This window comes from Ranitomeya variabilis, chromosome 4 (assembly GCF_051348905.1).
Source record: "Ranitomeya variabilis isolate aRanVar5 chromosome 4, aRanVar5.hap1, whole genome shotgun sequence".
Lineage (NCBI taxonomy): Eukaryota > Metazoa > Chordata > Amphibia > Anura > Dendrobatidae > Ranitomeya > Ranitomeya variabilis.
The window spans coordinates 653,151,950-653,169,732 of NC_135235.1; the positions used below are offsets into that span (position 1 = coordinate 653,151,950).

The 17,783-nt window shown below is 43.7% G+C and overlaps 1 protein-coding gene across 1 annotated transcript in view; it reads right to left on the reverse strand.

The window, feature by feature from the left end:
* Positions 1-16,923, reverse strand: part of LOC143767428 (uncharacterized) — a 37,700-nt gene extending 20,777 nt beyond the window's left edge. The window contains exons 1-10 of the mRNA XM_077255759.1: positions 16,867-16,923; positions 4,049-4,201; positions 3,740-3,919; positions 3,534-3,657; positions 3,353-3,450; positions 3,103-3,252; positions 2,798-2,977; positions 2,592-2,715; positions 2,415-2,512; positions 361-451 (exon numbers count right to left, since the gene is read on the reverse strand). Of these exons, the coding sequence (XP_077111874.1) occupies positions 361-451; positions 2,415-2,512; positions 2,592-2,715; positions 2,798-2,977; positions 3,103-3,252; positions 3,353-3,450; positions 3,534-3,657; positions 3,740-3,919; positions 4,049-4,201; positions 16,867-16,893 (1,225 nt within the window). The 5' untranslated portion in view covers positions 16,894-16,923. The remainder of the gene's footprint in view (positions 1-360; positions 452-2,414; positions 2,513-2,591; positions 2,716-2,797; positions 2,978-3,102; positions 3,253-3,352; positions 3,451-3,533; positions 3,658-3,739; positions 3,920-4,048; positions 4,202-16,866) is intronic.
* Between the last annotated feature and the right edge of the window lie 860 nt (positions 16,924-17,783).

Here is a 17,783-nt window from a genome sequence, read left to right on the forward strand (position 1 = left end):
TGGATTATTGCTGTACAAGTCCTGGATCTACATATTCTCTGAATCCATATCGTAAGGTCATGGATGCCAATCAGCTAAGAGCATTTCTTACCTCTTCTGTACAGCCACCACATCAACCCCTTTATTTTTATTTGCGGAAAAACTGTATTTCTTCAGTTTTGGCCTGTAAAATCTTGTGGCTAACATGCTTTAATAGAAAAAGATGATAAAAAGTGTGTTCATTTGTTCAAACACTAAATCCTTCGACCAGTAAAAATGCACATCAAAAAGTCCTGAGTAAACAAGCCCTAAAAAATGCAACATATAATTCTAGAAGAAGGATAATCTGTGACTTCTCTGCATTCAGTAGTTATTACTCACCTGGACAGTTATCTATAGGAATCTCCTCTTTACACCACTCATCTCCCCTCACATATGTCTCTGTAGTATTAACATGGGTCAGATCTTCACCCTGAAACAAATATTGTAAAAGTCACAGACAGATGGAGAAGTCACATCTATGATCAGCTCTAATCCTGTCATCTCCACTGTTCTTGTGGCACCCCAGGAGTCCGGATGCCACAATAGCGTTGCCTTCCTCACTGTGGGGGAAGGCGATGTCATGCCTGGAGGTAAAGGTACCGTCACATTTAGCGACGCTGCAGCGATCTAGACAACGATGCCAATCGCTGCAGCGTCGCTGTGTGGTCGCTGGAGAGCTGTCACACAGACAGCTCTCCAGCGACCAACGATGCCGAAGTCCCCGGGTAACCAGGGTAAACATCGGGTTGCTAAGCGCAGGGCCGCGCTTAGTAACCCGATGTTTACCCTGGTTACCAGTGTAAATGTAAAATAAAAAAAACATACTCACATTCCGGTGCCTGCGTCCGCTTCCCTGCACTTCTCCTACATCCTGTGTCAGCACCGGCCGGCCGTAAAGCAGAGCACAGCGGTGACGTCACCGCTGTGCTCTGCTTTACGGCCGGCCGCCGCTTACACAGGATGCAGGAGTGCAGGGAAGCGGACGCAGGCACTGGAATGTGAGTATGTTTTTTTTATTTTACATTTACACTGGTAACCAGGGTAAATATCGGGTTACTAAGCGCGGCCCTGCGCTTAGTAACCCGATGTTTACCCTGGTTACCAGTGAAGACATCGCTGGATCGGTGTCACACACACCGATCCAGCGATGTCAGCGGGAGATCCAGCGACAAAATAAGGTGCTGGCCTTCTAGCTCCGACCAACGATATCACAGCAGGATCCTGATCGCTGCTGCGTGTCAAACACAACGATATCGCTATCCAGGACGTCACGGATCGCTAGCGATATCGTTGTTAAGTTGTTCAGTGTGAAGGTACCTTAAGGAGGGATCCCCTTAGCAGGTAACACAAACATACAACACCTTCCTGACTCCGGACCTGAAGGGGGAGCTCTAAACCCAGTTTAAGGGGAACTTCTCTATAAGTTCTGGTCTGGAGGCGGGGTTAGAGAGTGCAGTGTGAGACTGTGAAGGGAGAGGAAGATGGTGAGGAGAGAGACTGGGAGTGGAGCGGTGACTGAGCTCTTCCCAGGATTAAGCGCAAGAAAAACCAGACACCGGAGTCCGTGGTTGCACGGGTACTAAAGGCCAATCAACTAGAACCGGAGGGCAGGAGATTGCAGGTCTCCTGGACCATCTGACACCTGGAGGCACCACAGCAGGTCAGGGAGCCTGGGGCTGCCAATGAGAAGACAGTGCCCATGAAAGGCTCATGCTGTCAGCCATACGGGTTAGGAGTAACAAACACTGAGAGGAACTTGTGTAAGGTTTCAGGCAGCAAGGGACAGAGAATACAGCGCAAAGGGATGGCCTCCGAACCCACCTGGCTAGGTGGATCATAAGTTACACCCTGGCTGCCCGGACCCCATCAACACCAGTAACCTGTGCCCTGGACTGCACCTGCAATTCAACAGTAAAAGGTAGAGGAAACTGCAATCCCTGTGTCCTCCAATTATTTCCTGTACCCTCAGTCCTGCACCCCACCATCTATCATCCCTTACCAACTGCACTGGTAGCCCTGGGACCCCGGTCCACCTGTGGAGAGCAAAACCATCCTTGCTGCTTACCATCTGCTCCAGCGGTCCCTTTAAGCAGTGTCGGTCATCCTGGCCGAACACCACAGGTGGCGTCACAAACTGTTCCCCATAGACTTTATTTTCCACTTCCCTTCTTCATTTTTGTTGTATGCCCAGGGCCACGTCACTGCTTCCGCGACCACCCCTTTAAATTCCACCGTACCCGGCCCGAGTCCCCCACGGTCCTAGCAGGCGCTCCATTTCCATTACACAAGTATAAAACATTTAATACTGGAGGATAAAACAAAACTGAGCACAAAACCTTCACAGACGTCTGCACATCATAGGGGAGATCTCATGACATCTTCCCTCCATCTACCTGATGATCCTGAGGAACATTGCGATTTTCTTCTGAACAGTCCTGTGGAAGAAGAGGACGGGGACATCTCTCTGGTGTTGTCCTCTTACTGGATAGAACTGGAGGAAACACATACAGGGACTGAATTCATTCTTTACATACAGATAATTATAGGCCGTGAGCATTTAGTCCTATTACCTGGTGATGTGAGGGTCTGGGGAACCTCCATCATGACATCCTTGTACAAATCTTTGTGTCCTTCTAAATACTCCCACTCCTCCGTGGAGAAATAGACGGCGACATCCTGACACCTTACAGGAACCTGACACATATAATGAAACCATCATCCCCCGATCCCTTCATAGTGTTACTGTATAATGTCCATGCATTCCCAGCAGTGTCACCTCTCCAGTCAGCAGCTCAATCATCTTGTAAGTGAGTCTTAGGATCTCCTGGTCATTGATGTCCTCATGTATCAGAAGATAAGGTGGAGGCCATGCAATTGGGCTCAGGAGTCTTTCCCACACCTCAGACACATGGGCCTGACAGTGCTTGCTAGAGATCTTCTTCACTACTATGTAATCCTGGTTATGGAGAGACACATTAATAAATCTCACTACAGTCATTTCCAGAGTCCTCACCTCTCCCTGTCCTTCTGTCATTCCCATAGATAAGAATGATGTAATGTGATGTCATCAAAACCTCTCACCTCTCCATTAAGCCAGAAGAGGATCTCTAAGGTGAAGTGTAATATGCTCTCCACCATCTTGTCCCTGATCCTATCCATCCTTGATGGGTCAGGTTGGAAAATCCTCTTATATAGATGATCCCCACTGAGAGGATCTGATAAAGTACAGACCTGAATGGGAAGATGAACTGATGTAACATCGTGAAGAATCTATTCATTATGTTATGAAGACATTTTCCCCACATCACATCATCTTGTTGGCAACACCTACCTGAAAATTCTGAGGAACATTGGGATTTTCTGGTTTACAGTCCTGTGGAAGAAGAGGACGGGGACATCTCTCTGGTGTTGTCCTCCTACTGGATACAACTAGAGGAAACACATACAGGGGCTGAATTCATTCTTTACATACAGATAATTATAGGCCGAGTGTATTTACTCCTGTCTATTACCTGGTGATGTGAGGGGCTGGGAAACCTCCATAATGACATCCTTGTACAGATCTTTGTGTCCTTCTAAATACTCCCACTCCTCCATGGAGAAATAGACAGCGACATCCTGACACCTTATAGGAACCTGACACATATAATGAAACCATCATTCCCCGATCCCTTCATAGTGTTACTGTATAATGTCCATGCATTCCCAGCAGTGTCACCTCTCCAGTCAGCAGCTCAATCATCTTGTATGTCAGTTCTAGGATCTTCTGGACATTAGTGTCCTCATGTATCAGGGGGTGAGGTGGAGGCCCAATGTTTGGGCTCAGTGGTCTTCCACATCTCTCTGACACAGGGTCCTGACAGCGCTCGTTAGAGGTCTTCATTACTACTTTGCAATTCTGGTTATGGAGAGACACATTAATAAATCTCACTACAGACATTTCCAGAGTCCTCACCTCTCCAGTTCTGTCCATCTGTTATTCCCATAGATAAGAATGATGTAATGTGACATCATCAGAATCTCTCACCTCTCCAGTAAGCCAAAAGAAGATCTCTAGGGTGAGGTGTGATATCCTCTCTGCCATCTTGTTCATGTCTCTATCCATCATTGATGGGTCAATTAGGAAATTTATCTTATATAAAAGATCTCCACTGAGAGGATCCGATAATATTGTAGGGATCTGAATGGGAAAAAGATGGCGATGTAACAATTTAAAGAATATATTCCATATGTTATCAAGAAATCTCCACGTCATATCCTCATGATGGTAGCATGCCGGACACATGATCTCCATAAACCATCATGTAACAGAACAGTTACATCTCAGACATACTGGCATTTAATAACATCATTGCAGCGACGACAGACTGAAGTAAACAATGGACGCCTGAGTGATGGACTGGAAATATGTCATAAAGGTGAAGCGCGGCCTGAACTCGATGTGTTTTGTGTCAGAGTGGTGCAGATTATCATTATTTTGCAGAAAGGAGAAATGGGAATTTCCAGCACGTCCATCCAGTGTAAGTAAAATAACCAAAATTTATTAGAACATTTTAACCCCTTAGTGACAGAGCCAATTTGGTACTTAATGACCGAGCCAATTTTTAGAATTCTGACCAGTGTCACTTTATGAGGTTATAACTCTGGAACGCTTTATCGGATCCCGCTGATTCTGAGATTGTTTTTTCGTGACATGTTGTACTTCAAGTTAGTGGTAACATTTCTTCGATATTACTTGCGATTATTTATGAAAAAAATGGAAATATGGCGAAAATTTTTAAAATTTTGCAATTTTCAAACTTTGTATTTTTATGCCCTTAAATCAGAGAGATATGTCACAAAAAATAGTTAATAAATAACATTTCTCACATGTCTACTTTACATCAGCACAATTTTGGAAACAATTTTTTTTTTTGTTAGGGAGTTATAAGGGTTAAAAGTTGACCAGCAATTTCTCATTTTTACAACACCATGTTTTTTTTAGGGACCACATCACCTTTGAAGTGATTTTGAGGGGTCTATATGATAGAAAATAACCAAGTGTGACACCATTCTAAAAACTGCACCCCTCAAGCTGCTCAAAACCACATTCAAGAAGTTTATTAACCCTTTACGTACTTCACAGGAACTAAAACAATGTGGAAGAAAAAAATGAACATTTTACTTTTTTTTGCAAACATTTTACTTCAGAACCATTTTTTTTAATTTTCACAAGTGTAAAAACAGAAATTTAACCACAAATTTTGTTGTGCAATTTTTCCTGAGTACGCCGATACCCCATATGTGGAGGTAAACCACTGTTTGGGCGCACCGCAGAGCTTGGAAGTGAAGGAGCACCGTTTGACTGTTTCAATGCAGAATTGGCTGGAATTGAGATCGGACGCCATGTCGCGTTTGGAGAGCCCCTAATGTGCCTAAACAGTGGAAACCCCCCACAAGTGACACCATTTTGGAAACTAGACCCCCCAAGGAACTTATCTAGATGTGTGGTGAGCACTTTGAACCCCCAAGTGCTTCACAGAAGTTTATAACGTAGAGCCGTGAAAATAAAAAAATCGCATTTGTTTTCACAAAAATGATTTTTTAGCCCACAAATTCTTATTTTCACAAGGGTAACAGGAGAAATTAGACCACAAAAGTTGTTGTGCAATTTCTCCTGAGTACGTCGATACCCCATATGTGGAGGTAAACCACTGTTTGGGCGCACCGCAGAGCTTGGAAGTGAAGGAGCACCGTTTGACTTTTTCAATGCAGAATTGGCTGGAATTGAGATCGGATGCCATGTCGCGTTTGGAGAGTCCCTGATGTGCCTAAACAGTGGAAACCCCCCACAAGTGATACCATTTTGGAAACTAGACCCCTTAAGGAACTTATCTAGATGTGTGGTGAGCACTTTGAACCCCCAAGTGCTTCACAGAAGTTTATAACGTAGAGCCGTGAAAATAAAAAATCTAATTTTTTCTACAAAAATGATCTTTTTGCCCCCAAATTTTTATTTTCACAAGGGTAACAGGAGAAATTAGACCACAAAAGTTGTTGTGCAATTTCTCCTGAGTATGTCGATACCCCATATATGGGGGTAAACCACTGTTTGGGCGCACCGCAGAGCTTGGAAGAGAAGGAGTGTCGTTTTACTTTTTCAATGTAGAATTGGCTGGAATTGAGATCGGACGCCATGTCACGTTTGGAGAGCCGCTGATGTGCCTAAACAGTAGAGACCCCCCACATATGACACCATTTTGGAAACTAGACCCCTTAAGGAACTTATCTAGATGTGTGGTGAGCACTTTAAACCCCCAGGTGCTTCACAGAAGTTTATAACGTAGAGCCGTGAAAATAAAAAAATCGCATTTTTTCTACAAAAATGATCTTTTTGCCTCCAAATTTTTATTTTACCAAGGGTAACAGGAGAAAATGGACCCCAGAAGCTGTTGTACAATTTGTCTTGAGTACGCCGACACCCCATATGTGGGGGTAAACCACTGTTTGGGCGCATGGCTGAGCTCGGAAGCAAAGGAGCGCCATTTGACTTTTCAATGCAAAATTGACTGGAATTGAGATCGGACGCCATGTCGCGTTTGGAGAGCCCCTGATGTGCCTAAACAGCAGAAACCCCCCAAAAGTGACCCCATTTTGGAAACTAGACCCCCCATGGAACTTATCTAGATGTGTAGTGAGAACTTTGAATGCCCAAGTGCATCACAGAAGTTTATAATGCAGAGTCGTGAAAATAAAAAATATATATTTTTTAACAATAAAGATTTTTTAGCCCCCAAGTTTTTATTTTCACAAGGGTAACAAGAGAAATTGGACCCCAAAAGTTGTTGTCCAATTTGTCCTGAGTATGCTGGTACCCCATATGTGGGGGTAAACCACTGTTTGGGCGCACGGCAGAGCTCGGAAGGGAAGGAGTGCCATTTTGGAATGCAGACTTTGATAGAATTGTCTGCGGGCGTTATGTTGCCTTTGCAGACCCCTAATGTACCTAAACAGTAGAAACCCCCAACAAGTGACCCCATTTTGGAAAATAGACCCCCCAAGGAACTTATCTAGATATGTGGTGAGAACTTTGAATGCCCAAGTGCTTCACAGAAGTTTATAATGCAGAATAGTGAAAATAAAAAATATTTTTTTTCCCACAAAAAAGATTTTTTTAGCCCCCAAATTTTTATTTTCACAAGGGTAACAAGAGAAATTGGACCCCAAAAGTTGTTGTCCAATTTGTCCAGAGTATGCTGGTACCCCATATGTGGGGGTAAACCACTGTTTGGGCGCACGGCAGAGCTCGGAAGGGAAGGAGTGCCATTTTGGAATGCAGACTTTGATAGAATTGTCTGCGGGCGTTATGTTGCCTTTGCAGACCCCTAATGTACCTAAACAGTAGAAACCCCCAACAAGTGACCCCATTTTGGAAAATAGACCCCCCAAGGAACTTATCTAGATATGTGGTGAGAACTTTGAATGCCCAAGTGCTTCACAGAAGTTTATAATGCAGAGTAGTGAAAATAAAAAATATTTTTTTTCCCACAAAAAAGATTTTTTTAGCCCCCAAATTTTTATTTTCACAAGGGTAACAAGAGAAATTAGACCCCAAAAGTTGTTGTCCAATTTGTCCTGAGTATGCTGGTACCCCATATGTGGGGGTAAACCACTGTTTGGGCGCACGGCAGAGCTCGGAAGGGAAGGAGCGCCATTTTGGAATGCAGACTTTGATAGAATTGTCTGCGGGCGTTATGTTGCGTTTGCAGACCCCTAATGTACCTAAACAGTAGAAACCCCCACAAGTGACCAAATTTTGGAAACTAGACCCCCTAAGGAACTTATCTAGATATGTGGTGAGAACTTTGAAAGCTCAAGTGCTTCACAGAAATTTATAATGCAGAGTAGTGAAAATAAAAAAATATATTTTTTTCCAACAAAAAAGATTTTTAGCCCCCAAGTTTTTATTTTCACAAGGGTAACAGGAGAAATTGGACCCCAAAAGTTGTTGTCCAATTTATCCCGAGTACGCTGATGCCCCATATGTGGGGGTAAACCACTGTTTGGGCGCACGGCAGAGCTCAGAAGGGAGGGAGTACCATTTGACTTTTTTAGCGCAAAATTGGCTGTCGTGTTTGGAGACCCCCTGATGTACCTAAACAGTGGAAACCCCCCAATTCTAACTCCAACCCTAACCCCAACACAGCCCTAACCCTAATCTCAACCCGATCCATAATCCTAATCACAACCCTAACGATAATCACAACCCTAACCCCAAAACAGCCCTAATCTCAACCCTAACCATAACCCTAATCAAAACCCTAAATCCAACACACCCCTAACCCTAATCCCAACCCTAACCCTAATCCCAACCCTAATCCCAAACGTAACACTAATCCCAACCCTAATCCAAACCCTAACCCTAATCCCAACTCTAACCCTAACTTTAGCCCCAACCCTAACTTTAGCCCCAACCCTAACCATAACTTTAGCCCCCGTCGTCACAAAAAAAGTTCAATGTAACCGTTTTTTTGTACGTCGCGTCCGCCATTTCCGCGGATGCGTGGCCGTAACTCTGCCCCCTCCTCCCCAGGACATAGACTGGGCAGCGGATGCGTTGAAAAACTGCATCCGCTGCCCACGTTGTGCACAATTTTCACAACGTGCGTCGGTACATCGGGCCGACGCATTGCGACCGCCCCGTACCGACGCAAGTGTGAAAGAAGCCTAAGGCTACTTTCACACTAGCGTCGTACTCGGCCCATCGCAGTGTGTCAGGCCGACGTACCGACGCTAGCGTTGTAAGCGCCGCACAACGGGTGCAGCGGATGCTGTTTTTTCAACGCATCCGCTGCCCCATTGTGAGGTGCGGGGAGGCGGGGGCGGAGTTCCGGCCACGCATGCGCGGTCGGAAATGGCGGACACGTCGCACAAAAAAGTTACATGTAGTTTTTTTTGTGTCGACGGTCCGCCGAAGCACGACGCATCCGTCGCACGACGGATGCGACATGTGGCAATCCGTCGCAATGCGTCGCTAATGCAAGCCAATGGAGAAAAAACGCATCCTGCAAGCACTTTTGCAGGATGCGTTTTTTCTCCAACGACGCATTGCGACGGAAGCCAAAAAACGCTAGTGTGAAAGTAGCCTAACCCTAACCCTAGCCCTAACCCTAAATTTAGCCCCAACCCTAACTCTAACCCTAACTCTAACCCTAACCCTAACCCTAACTCTAACCCTAACTCTAACCCTAACCCTAACTCTAACCCTAACCCTAACCCTAATTTTAGCCCCAACTTGTCTTCTCCTGCCGGCCGGCAGATGGCAGCAGATGGCGGGCGCACTGCGCATGCGCCCGCCATGATGAAAAAGCCGGCTGGCAGGAGAAGACAGAAGAGGACCCAGGGACCCCGGGTGAGTATGATAGGGTCCCCGAATCCCCCTATTTCTCTGTCCTCTGATGTGCGATCACATCAGAGGACAGAGAAATAACTGATCGCTTTTTTTTTTTTTTTTTGCGGTCGCCGGTAAACTGTTAATTACCGGCGATCGCAAAGCAGGGGTCGGTGCAAACCGACCCCGATCATGTTCTTTGGGGTCTCGGCTACCCCCGGCAGCCGAGACCCCAAAGAACATCCGGGTGCCGGGCGGCGGGCGCACTGCGCGTGCGCCCGCCATTTTTTCCCGGAAAAAAGATGGCGGCGCCCATGGGGAGACACGAGGAGCACCGGGGGAGGTAGGTAAGTATTGGGGGGCTATTGGGGGCCATCGGGGACCACATTTCTCTGTCCTCCGATGTGCGATCACATCGGAGGACAGAGAAATTAAACGGCAAATCGCGGTTTTTTTTTTTTTGTTGCGACCGCCGGTAAACGGTTAATTACCGGCAATCGCAACTCGGGGGTCGGTAAAAACCCCCCGAATCATGTTCTCTGGGGTCTCGGCTACCCTCGGCAACCGAGACCCCAGAGAAAATCCGACTCTGGGGGGCGCTATTCACTTTTTCCACAGCGCCGTTAATTAACGGCGCTGTGGATTAAGTACCCTTAGCGGCCGCCGTTAAAAGGCGTATCGGCGGTCGTTAAGGGGTTAAAAAACAATTTAAAAAAAAAGAGAGAGGAACCCTCTTTGCCTGACGCGTTTCTGGCGCACCACAGCGCCCTTAGTCATAGGAACTAATACAACATGGATAAACAGGTTTATATATGACAGGGAACCAATCACAGACATAGCAATCAATTTCATTGGAAAAGGCTGCAGCTAGACTCACATAACAGAACTTTAACTTATTTTTCTCCAAATATATTGGAAATACACAAATATCTGTTTTAAATTACCACAAAATCTGTTTGTCAATTCAATATATATAAAAAAGATCATTTTTGTAATTCATACCATGTGGATATTTGGTGTCTAAAGTTAGAATCCAAAAAGCTTCCCGCAGAGCTAATTGCTTCCTCCAATCTCCACCTCTAGGTGACTGACTAACCCTTTCAATGCCAAAAAAAGAAAAATCTGATAGATCGCCTTTGTGCACAGAAATAAAATGTTTAGTAGCCCCAGAGTAACCTGAATTATTATTTTTTATATTAGCTATATGTTCCGAAATTCTTTTTTTAATTTTCCTTGTGGTATAACCTATATAGCAAATATTGCAGGCTTTGCATTTTATGCAGTATATGACATGATCAGAGTCACAATTGATAAATGATTTTATATTATAAGTGACATTGTGATTCGAAGAAAAAGAAGTTCTTTTGTTGTCTGCAAATTTGCAGACATTGCATCTATTACTAGAACATTTAAAGAAACCCTTCACTGATAGCCATGATGTGGGAGTTTTTTTCGGGCGCACCATACTGGGAGATAAAACATTCCCCAGTGTGCAACCTCTTTTAGCCACTATCCTGCATCCGTTTTGGAGAATTGTGCACAAAGATTTATCTTGATTGACTACAGGAAGATATTTGAGAATGATCTGTCTGATTTTGTTATACTGACTGCTATAAGCAGTAGAAAAAGTGATCTGCGTTTCAGAAGCGGCACTTACATTCTTATTTTCAGAATACAATAAATTGGTACGTGGAATTTTGGAAACTTGTCTGAATGCATGCTTTATGTTAGATTGTTTGTACCCTCTATCAAGCAGTCTATCAGAAATAATACAACTCTCCTTATGGAAATTTTCTTCACTAGAGCAAATTCTTCTTGCTCTGGTGAGCTCCCCCCTAGGAATGGCATGAATAGTATGACGAGGGTGTGAGCTTGAAGACATCAGGATCGTATTACCAGAGTTGTCTTTTCTGTAGAGTGAGGTGTTAACCCTCTGTGTTGTGTTACTGCCTGTAAGGAGTACATCCAAGAATGAAACTTCATCTGAAGGAATGCCGCTGGTGAAACGCAGGTTACACTGATTGTCATTATGTCTCGGCGTGTCAAGCTTCAACCCTTCCCCCTCCCCCCTCCTCCCTTTTCTGAATTATCACACAGTTTTCACCCTCCGCATACAATTAAAGCTATTCCGGATGGAGAATTAATTAGGGAAAAAATAAATTGTAGTGATCAAGAATAGTTTTGTAAAGAATCTAAAATTATTAAGTCCAGACTCAAATCTAGAAATTATCCAAACTGGTCACTGGATCATGTAACCAAAATTATCGATAAAAAGATCAGGAATAATCTTATCACAAAAAAGAAAGAGGTACATTCTGAGACTAAATCTATGATACCTACTTTAATACTCACCTACAGTACTTTTTTTTCCAGCTATTTCCAATATTGTCAAAAGAAATTTAAATATATTAAAGGGAATCTGTCACCTACTTTTTCGCCTATTAGGCTACTTTCACACTAGCATCGTTTGTAATACGTCGCAATGCGTCGTTTATGAGAAAAAACGCATCCTGCAAAGTTGCCCGCAGGATGCGTTTTTTACCCATAGAATTTCAATAGCGACGCATTGCGACATATGGCCACACGTCGCAACCATCATGCAATGGTTGCGTCGTGTTTTGGCAGACCGTCGGCACAAAAAAAGTTACATGTAACTTTTTTTGCGCGACGTGTCTGCCATTTTCGACCACGCATGCGCGTCTGAAACTCCGCCCCCTCCTCCCCGGACATTACAATGTTGCAGCGGAAGCGTCTTAAGACTGCTTCCGCTGCCCACATCGGGCATTACTTTCATAACGGGCGTCGGCACGTCGGGCTGACGCATAGCGACGGCCCCGTGCCAACGCTAGTGTGAAAGTAGTCTAAGCTGTGGCCACCGCCATTAGGGGCTTACCTGTTGTGAATTCTGTTCTCGAACTCCCTCCTGTGGTTATGAATGGTACTTCGGCGAGTTCTGTCCATGGACTCCCTCTGGTGGCTGTGAGTGGAGCTGCTGGTTCTGAGGTTCCTTCCCCAGCTGATCTCGTTTAGGCCTTTGCTGGCTGCTCTATTTAACTCCAGTCAGATCGTTACCTGATGCCAGCTGTCAATGTCCTAGTACTGGTTCAGTTCTCTTGGATCTTTCAGATGACCTGTCTACTTCAGCAAAAGCTAAGTCCCTGCTAGCTTATTTGTTACCATTGTGTTTTTGTCCAGCTTGCTATTATGATTTTGTCTTGTTAGCTGGAAGCTCTGGGATGCAGAGTGGCACCACCGCGCCGTGAGTCGGTGCGGTGCTCTCTTTTGCACACTCTGCGTGGTTTTTTGTTAGTTTTTTATGCTGACCGCAAAGATACCTTTTCTATCCTCAGTCTATTTAGTTAAGTCTGGCCTCGTTTGCTGAAACCTATTTCATTCCTGTGTTTGTGACTTCCATCTTAACTCACAGTCAATATATGTGGGGGGCTGCCTATTTCTTTGGGGAATTTCTCTGAGGCAAGTTAGGCTGTATTTTCTATCTTTAGGGGTAGTTAGCTCTTAGGCTGTGAAGAGGCGTCTAGGCAGAGTCAGGAACGCTCCACGGCTATTTCTAGTTGTTGTGATAGGATTAGGGGTTGCGGTCAGCAGAGCTCCCACTTCCCAGAGCTCGTCCTGTATTACTAGTTTGCTCATCTGGTCATTTCTAGTGCTCCTAACCACCAGTTCAATCATAACACTTACCTACAGCATTGTATAATGCTGTAGATAAGTCCCCGATGTAACCTGAAAGGTAAGAAAAACAAGTTATATTATAATCACCCGGGGGGGGGGCGGTCCGGTCCGATGGGCGTCGTGGTCCAGGTCCAGCGCCTCCCATCTTCATGCGATGACGTCTGTTGTGAATTCCGTTCTGGAGCTCCCTCCTGTGGTTGCTAATGGTATTTTTGTGAGTTCTGCCCTTGGGCTCCCTCTGGTGGTTTCGAGTGGAACTTCTGCTCCTTTAGGTAGCTGTAGCAGCTGCCTCCACTGATCGCCTTGCCTGGGTTTGTTATTTAAACCTGCTCTGGGCTTTAGTTCATGCCAGCTGTCAATGTTCTTGGTTGGATTTGGTTCTCTCCTTGGATTTCTCATATGGCCTGTCCTTGTCAGCAAAAGATAAGTTTTTGCTAGTTTTTGTTTGTCCATTTGTTTGGACTCTATTGCTCTGCAAATATGGCGTCATTCCATGTCAAGTGAACCAATGATTTTTACCACTATATTTTTAATTCTTTTGAGATTTTGTTATTTGGTAATAGTGTGTCAGAGAATGCAAAATATGAAGAAAAAAAAATTCTAGATTTTTTTATTTATTTTTTATTGATTTTCAAAGTTCGGAAAAAGTGCGAATTTCGGTGTTGTCTGCCTTTACATTTCTCCCCATAACTCAGGCTAGAAAAGAGATAGAGAAACAAAATAAACACCATTCTACTCAGAAATGTACAGGCTTTCACCAGATATGTCACAAGAGTATCTTTAATAATATTTTACCTATGCGAATGCAAGCGCAAAACTTTAAAATACATTTCCGAAAAAAACGTTTAATTAAAAAATTTCAAAAACAGCACATGTGCCTGCTATGGTCCTAGCCACATCTGTACCAAAATACAAGCTGGGATCGTGATGGGATCATATTTTAAAAAATAAAACTATTACAGTGTCAGTTCAAAAATCTTGATCTCAGGTCTGTTCAGCCTGTGGTGTAGAAGTGTGGGGTCCATATTTACCTAATAATCCATGATTGCTAGATATTCCTGTATTATTTTATTATGTTAGAGCTTAGAAGCAGGAGAGGACAGAGGAGAAGCTTTGTTAGGGCCCAACCTGAGATTGAACAGGGGTAGACGGTGACTGCAGAGCAGATGACAGGCCGGCAGCTCGGGCCTCCACAGACCGTATTCGCACCAAATCTGATCACCCAGACAACTCCTCAAATGGAGGGAGAAAAATATTCTTAACATCCAGTTCATGTATTGTACAAACCAGGACTACGAAGAGGAGGAGGAGAGTTTGTTATAACATCGGTTACAGGAAGCAGAACCCATCACAGGGACTCAGCAATACCGGACTGTCATCCCATGTAGTGGAAATAAAGACCGTGACGTCCATGACGTGGTAGAAGGCGGCACAAGATCGGCAATGGACGACACAACTGGTGATGTGACCTGTGAATATGATCAGCGCTGACGGCTACTGGACTCTCCAAAGATTGTGAAAATTTAGACATAGAAGTGACTTTTCTGCACCTTCTGGTCCAGAGCCATCCTTTGTGTATCCAAGAAAATCAGACATTGTAAAAGTGAACAAAAATCAGATATAACTCAGGTGGAGCCGAGCACCATGACAGCCGCACATACTCTGACACAGAAGGAAACAGCCATTGCTAGGGAGCGCTTATGGACAAGATGACATTTCACCCACTAGAAGGGACACATTGATGATAACAGGCCAGTGTAAAAACCTACTATTAATTGTTTGATTAGTTCATATTTTATAGTACGAGGATTTAACTACTGGACTATTCTTCTTAAACACTTCAGAAATGACATGTTTAGTGATATAGTAAAAAAAATTGTTCCATGTATAAATAGGAGGTAAAAATATTGGTTCTTTTAATCTTGTTTTTAACATATAATTAGGATCAGACTGAATTTAGAAAATCACACTTGAGGATGTGATCACGTTTTTTCTTTTGGCTTGTTCAAAGAATTCAGGTTGAAAATGCTGAGCAAGTTGTGTTATGATGATTAAGATGTATTTATTCTGGCACTTCGGTAGTTATTTTTTGGGTTTCTTTATTGTTACATATAAATGTTGAATGCAATAAGTTGTAATTTGAAAAGAAAAAGGGAAGAAACTCACACAAACATAAAATCAGATGATTCAAGGCTTAAAAAAAAATACAAATGTGATAGATCCCAAGTTGAATCCCTGTACAAATATAAACAAGGACACAAGTAACACACATGCATGTTTTCACAATTTTAAAACATACGTTTTTTTCAGAATTGCACATCAAAATGTTTAATTTGATTTCACCAAAACAAAATATAAAGAAACATAGTCTTGTGACATATCAAATGAAAGCCGGTACCGTTCTGAGAAAAATGTTGCCTCTCCCACCTCTATATCTTAATTCTAGCCCGAGATATGATAAAAAATGTAAAGCCATACCAGGCCAAAATCCGCACTTTTTTAAAACTTTAAAAATCTGTAAAAAATTAACTGATGAAGAAAAAAATTCTAAACTTTTAATTTGTAATTAACTAAAGTTGTACTTCATAAAAACAAAAAATAAAAAAAATCTAAAGACGTCAGGTAAAAAAAATATTCATATTTGGATCACTTGACATGGAATGACCCTATTTTTGTCCAGCTTGTCACTATGTCATATTCAGGCTAGCTGGAAGCTCTGGGAAAGCAGATTTGCCCCTCCACACCGTGAGTCGGTGTGGAGTTCATTTTTGTAAACTCTGCGTGGATTTTGTAGTTTTTAATACTGACCGCACAGTATCCTTTTCTCTCTGTCTATCAAGTTTAGTATTGGCCTCCTTTGCTGAAGTCTGATTTCATTTCTGTGTACGTCATTTCCCTCTCCACTCACAGTCAATATTTGTGGGGGGCTGTCTTTCCTTTGGGGGTTTTCTCTGAGGCAAGATAGCTTTCTATTTCCTACTTTAGGGGTAGTTAGCTCTTAGGCTGTGATGAGGTGTCTAGGGAGAGTCAGGAACATCCCACGGCTATTATTAGTGTTGTTGTTAGGATTAGGAACTGCGGTCAGTAGAGATACCACCTCCTCAGAGCTCGTCCCATGTTGCGTTTTAGCCACCAGGTCATATCAGTGTGGCCTCTTAACCACCAGGTCATAACAGACGTCCTCTTCCTTGCTTCCTGTTGCAGCTCCTGCGCAGGCGTACTTTATCTGTCCTGTTGAGGGCAGAGCAAATTACTGCAGTGCGCAGGCTCCAGGAAAGGTCAGAGAGGCCCAGCGCCTGCGCACTGCAGTACATTGCACTGCCCTCAACAGGACAGATAAAGTACGCCTGTACCGGAGCCGCGACAGCAGGCAAAGAAGAGGACGTCATCGCATGAAGATGGGAAACGCCGGACCTGGACCGCGACGCCCATCGGACCAGACCGAACCGGACCGGGACCGCCCCTGGGTGAGTATAATCTAACTTGTTTTTCTTACCTTTCAGGATACATCGGGGGCTTATCTACAGCATTACAGAATTACAAGTCTGGTATATAGAACTGCGGAGAGGCTTCTACAGGGGACGTGTGCGCTTCTCTCTATTCATCGTCTATGGGACGGAGGAGAAACGAGCGCGGCTCTAACTGGTGACAATGCAGGAAGACGATGAGAGAATCGCTGACGCTTTCTACCCTCAATGTGACAGGTTCCCTTATATGAAGCCCAGAATGACAAATACAAATGTTCTAGCGCCTGCGGCCAGTAATGGGGAATCTCCAGCACCTACCTCCACCTGCAGAGCCGCACACCACATATATGGCTGCTCTGTGCGCACAGGACCTGTGATGAGGTCACAGGAGGGGAGGAGTCAGGGGTCACATGATCAGGGGCCTCAGTATATACAGGACTCTGCTGGTTGTCCTGGTGCTGGAGGAGCGGAGTCCAGGCAGCGCACATAGGGAGCTCCCGGGGGCACGTTCCCGTACAGCCGACCACTTGCTCAGGAGACTTCAGAGGGAAAATACACTACAAGCAAATGTGGCGCCAAGCACCTTAGGATTTTTTGAATGCATCCACTTCCAGTTAAAAATGTTAATAAAAATTAATTTATTTTCTCAAAACAAAAAAAGGAAAAAAAATATATATATATATTTTTAAAATATTTTTAAAATACAGTACAATGCGTTTCGGTTGCTATTTTTACAGTGCAGCCTTCATCAGGTAGCAAAATAAAAAAAAACCAGACATACAGTAAGCACTATAAAGTCTAAAAAAAAATATATATATATATATTTATTTTTTTTCCTTTTTTTGTTTTGAGGAAATAAATGAATTTTTATTAACATTTTTCACTGGAATTGGATGCATTCAAAAAAATCCTAAGGTGCTTAGCGCCACATTTGCTTGGAGTTTATTTTCCCTTTGAATCAAGAGACTTCAGAGCATTTACAGAGAGATGAACCAGCGCTCCATAATCACCAGGTTTTACCTCAAAACTTCTTTATTGTGAGGTTTTTCAGACTCTCATTCATGAATATTCTTTCTTGTGGTCGCAATGTTTCAGCTCACAGACCCTCCCTCAGGCTTAATATAGATAGAAAACCAGTATAATATGGGAAAGTATAACAAGGGGCTCAGCAATCAGAAACCGGTATTACAGAGAACATTTATAGCGTGAGGTAAAAGGGAGCCAGAATGTACAGT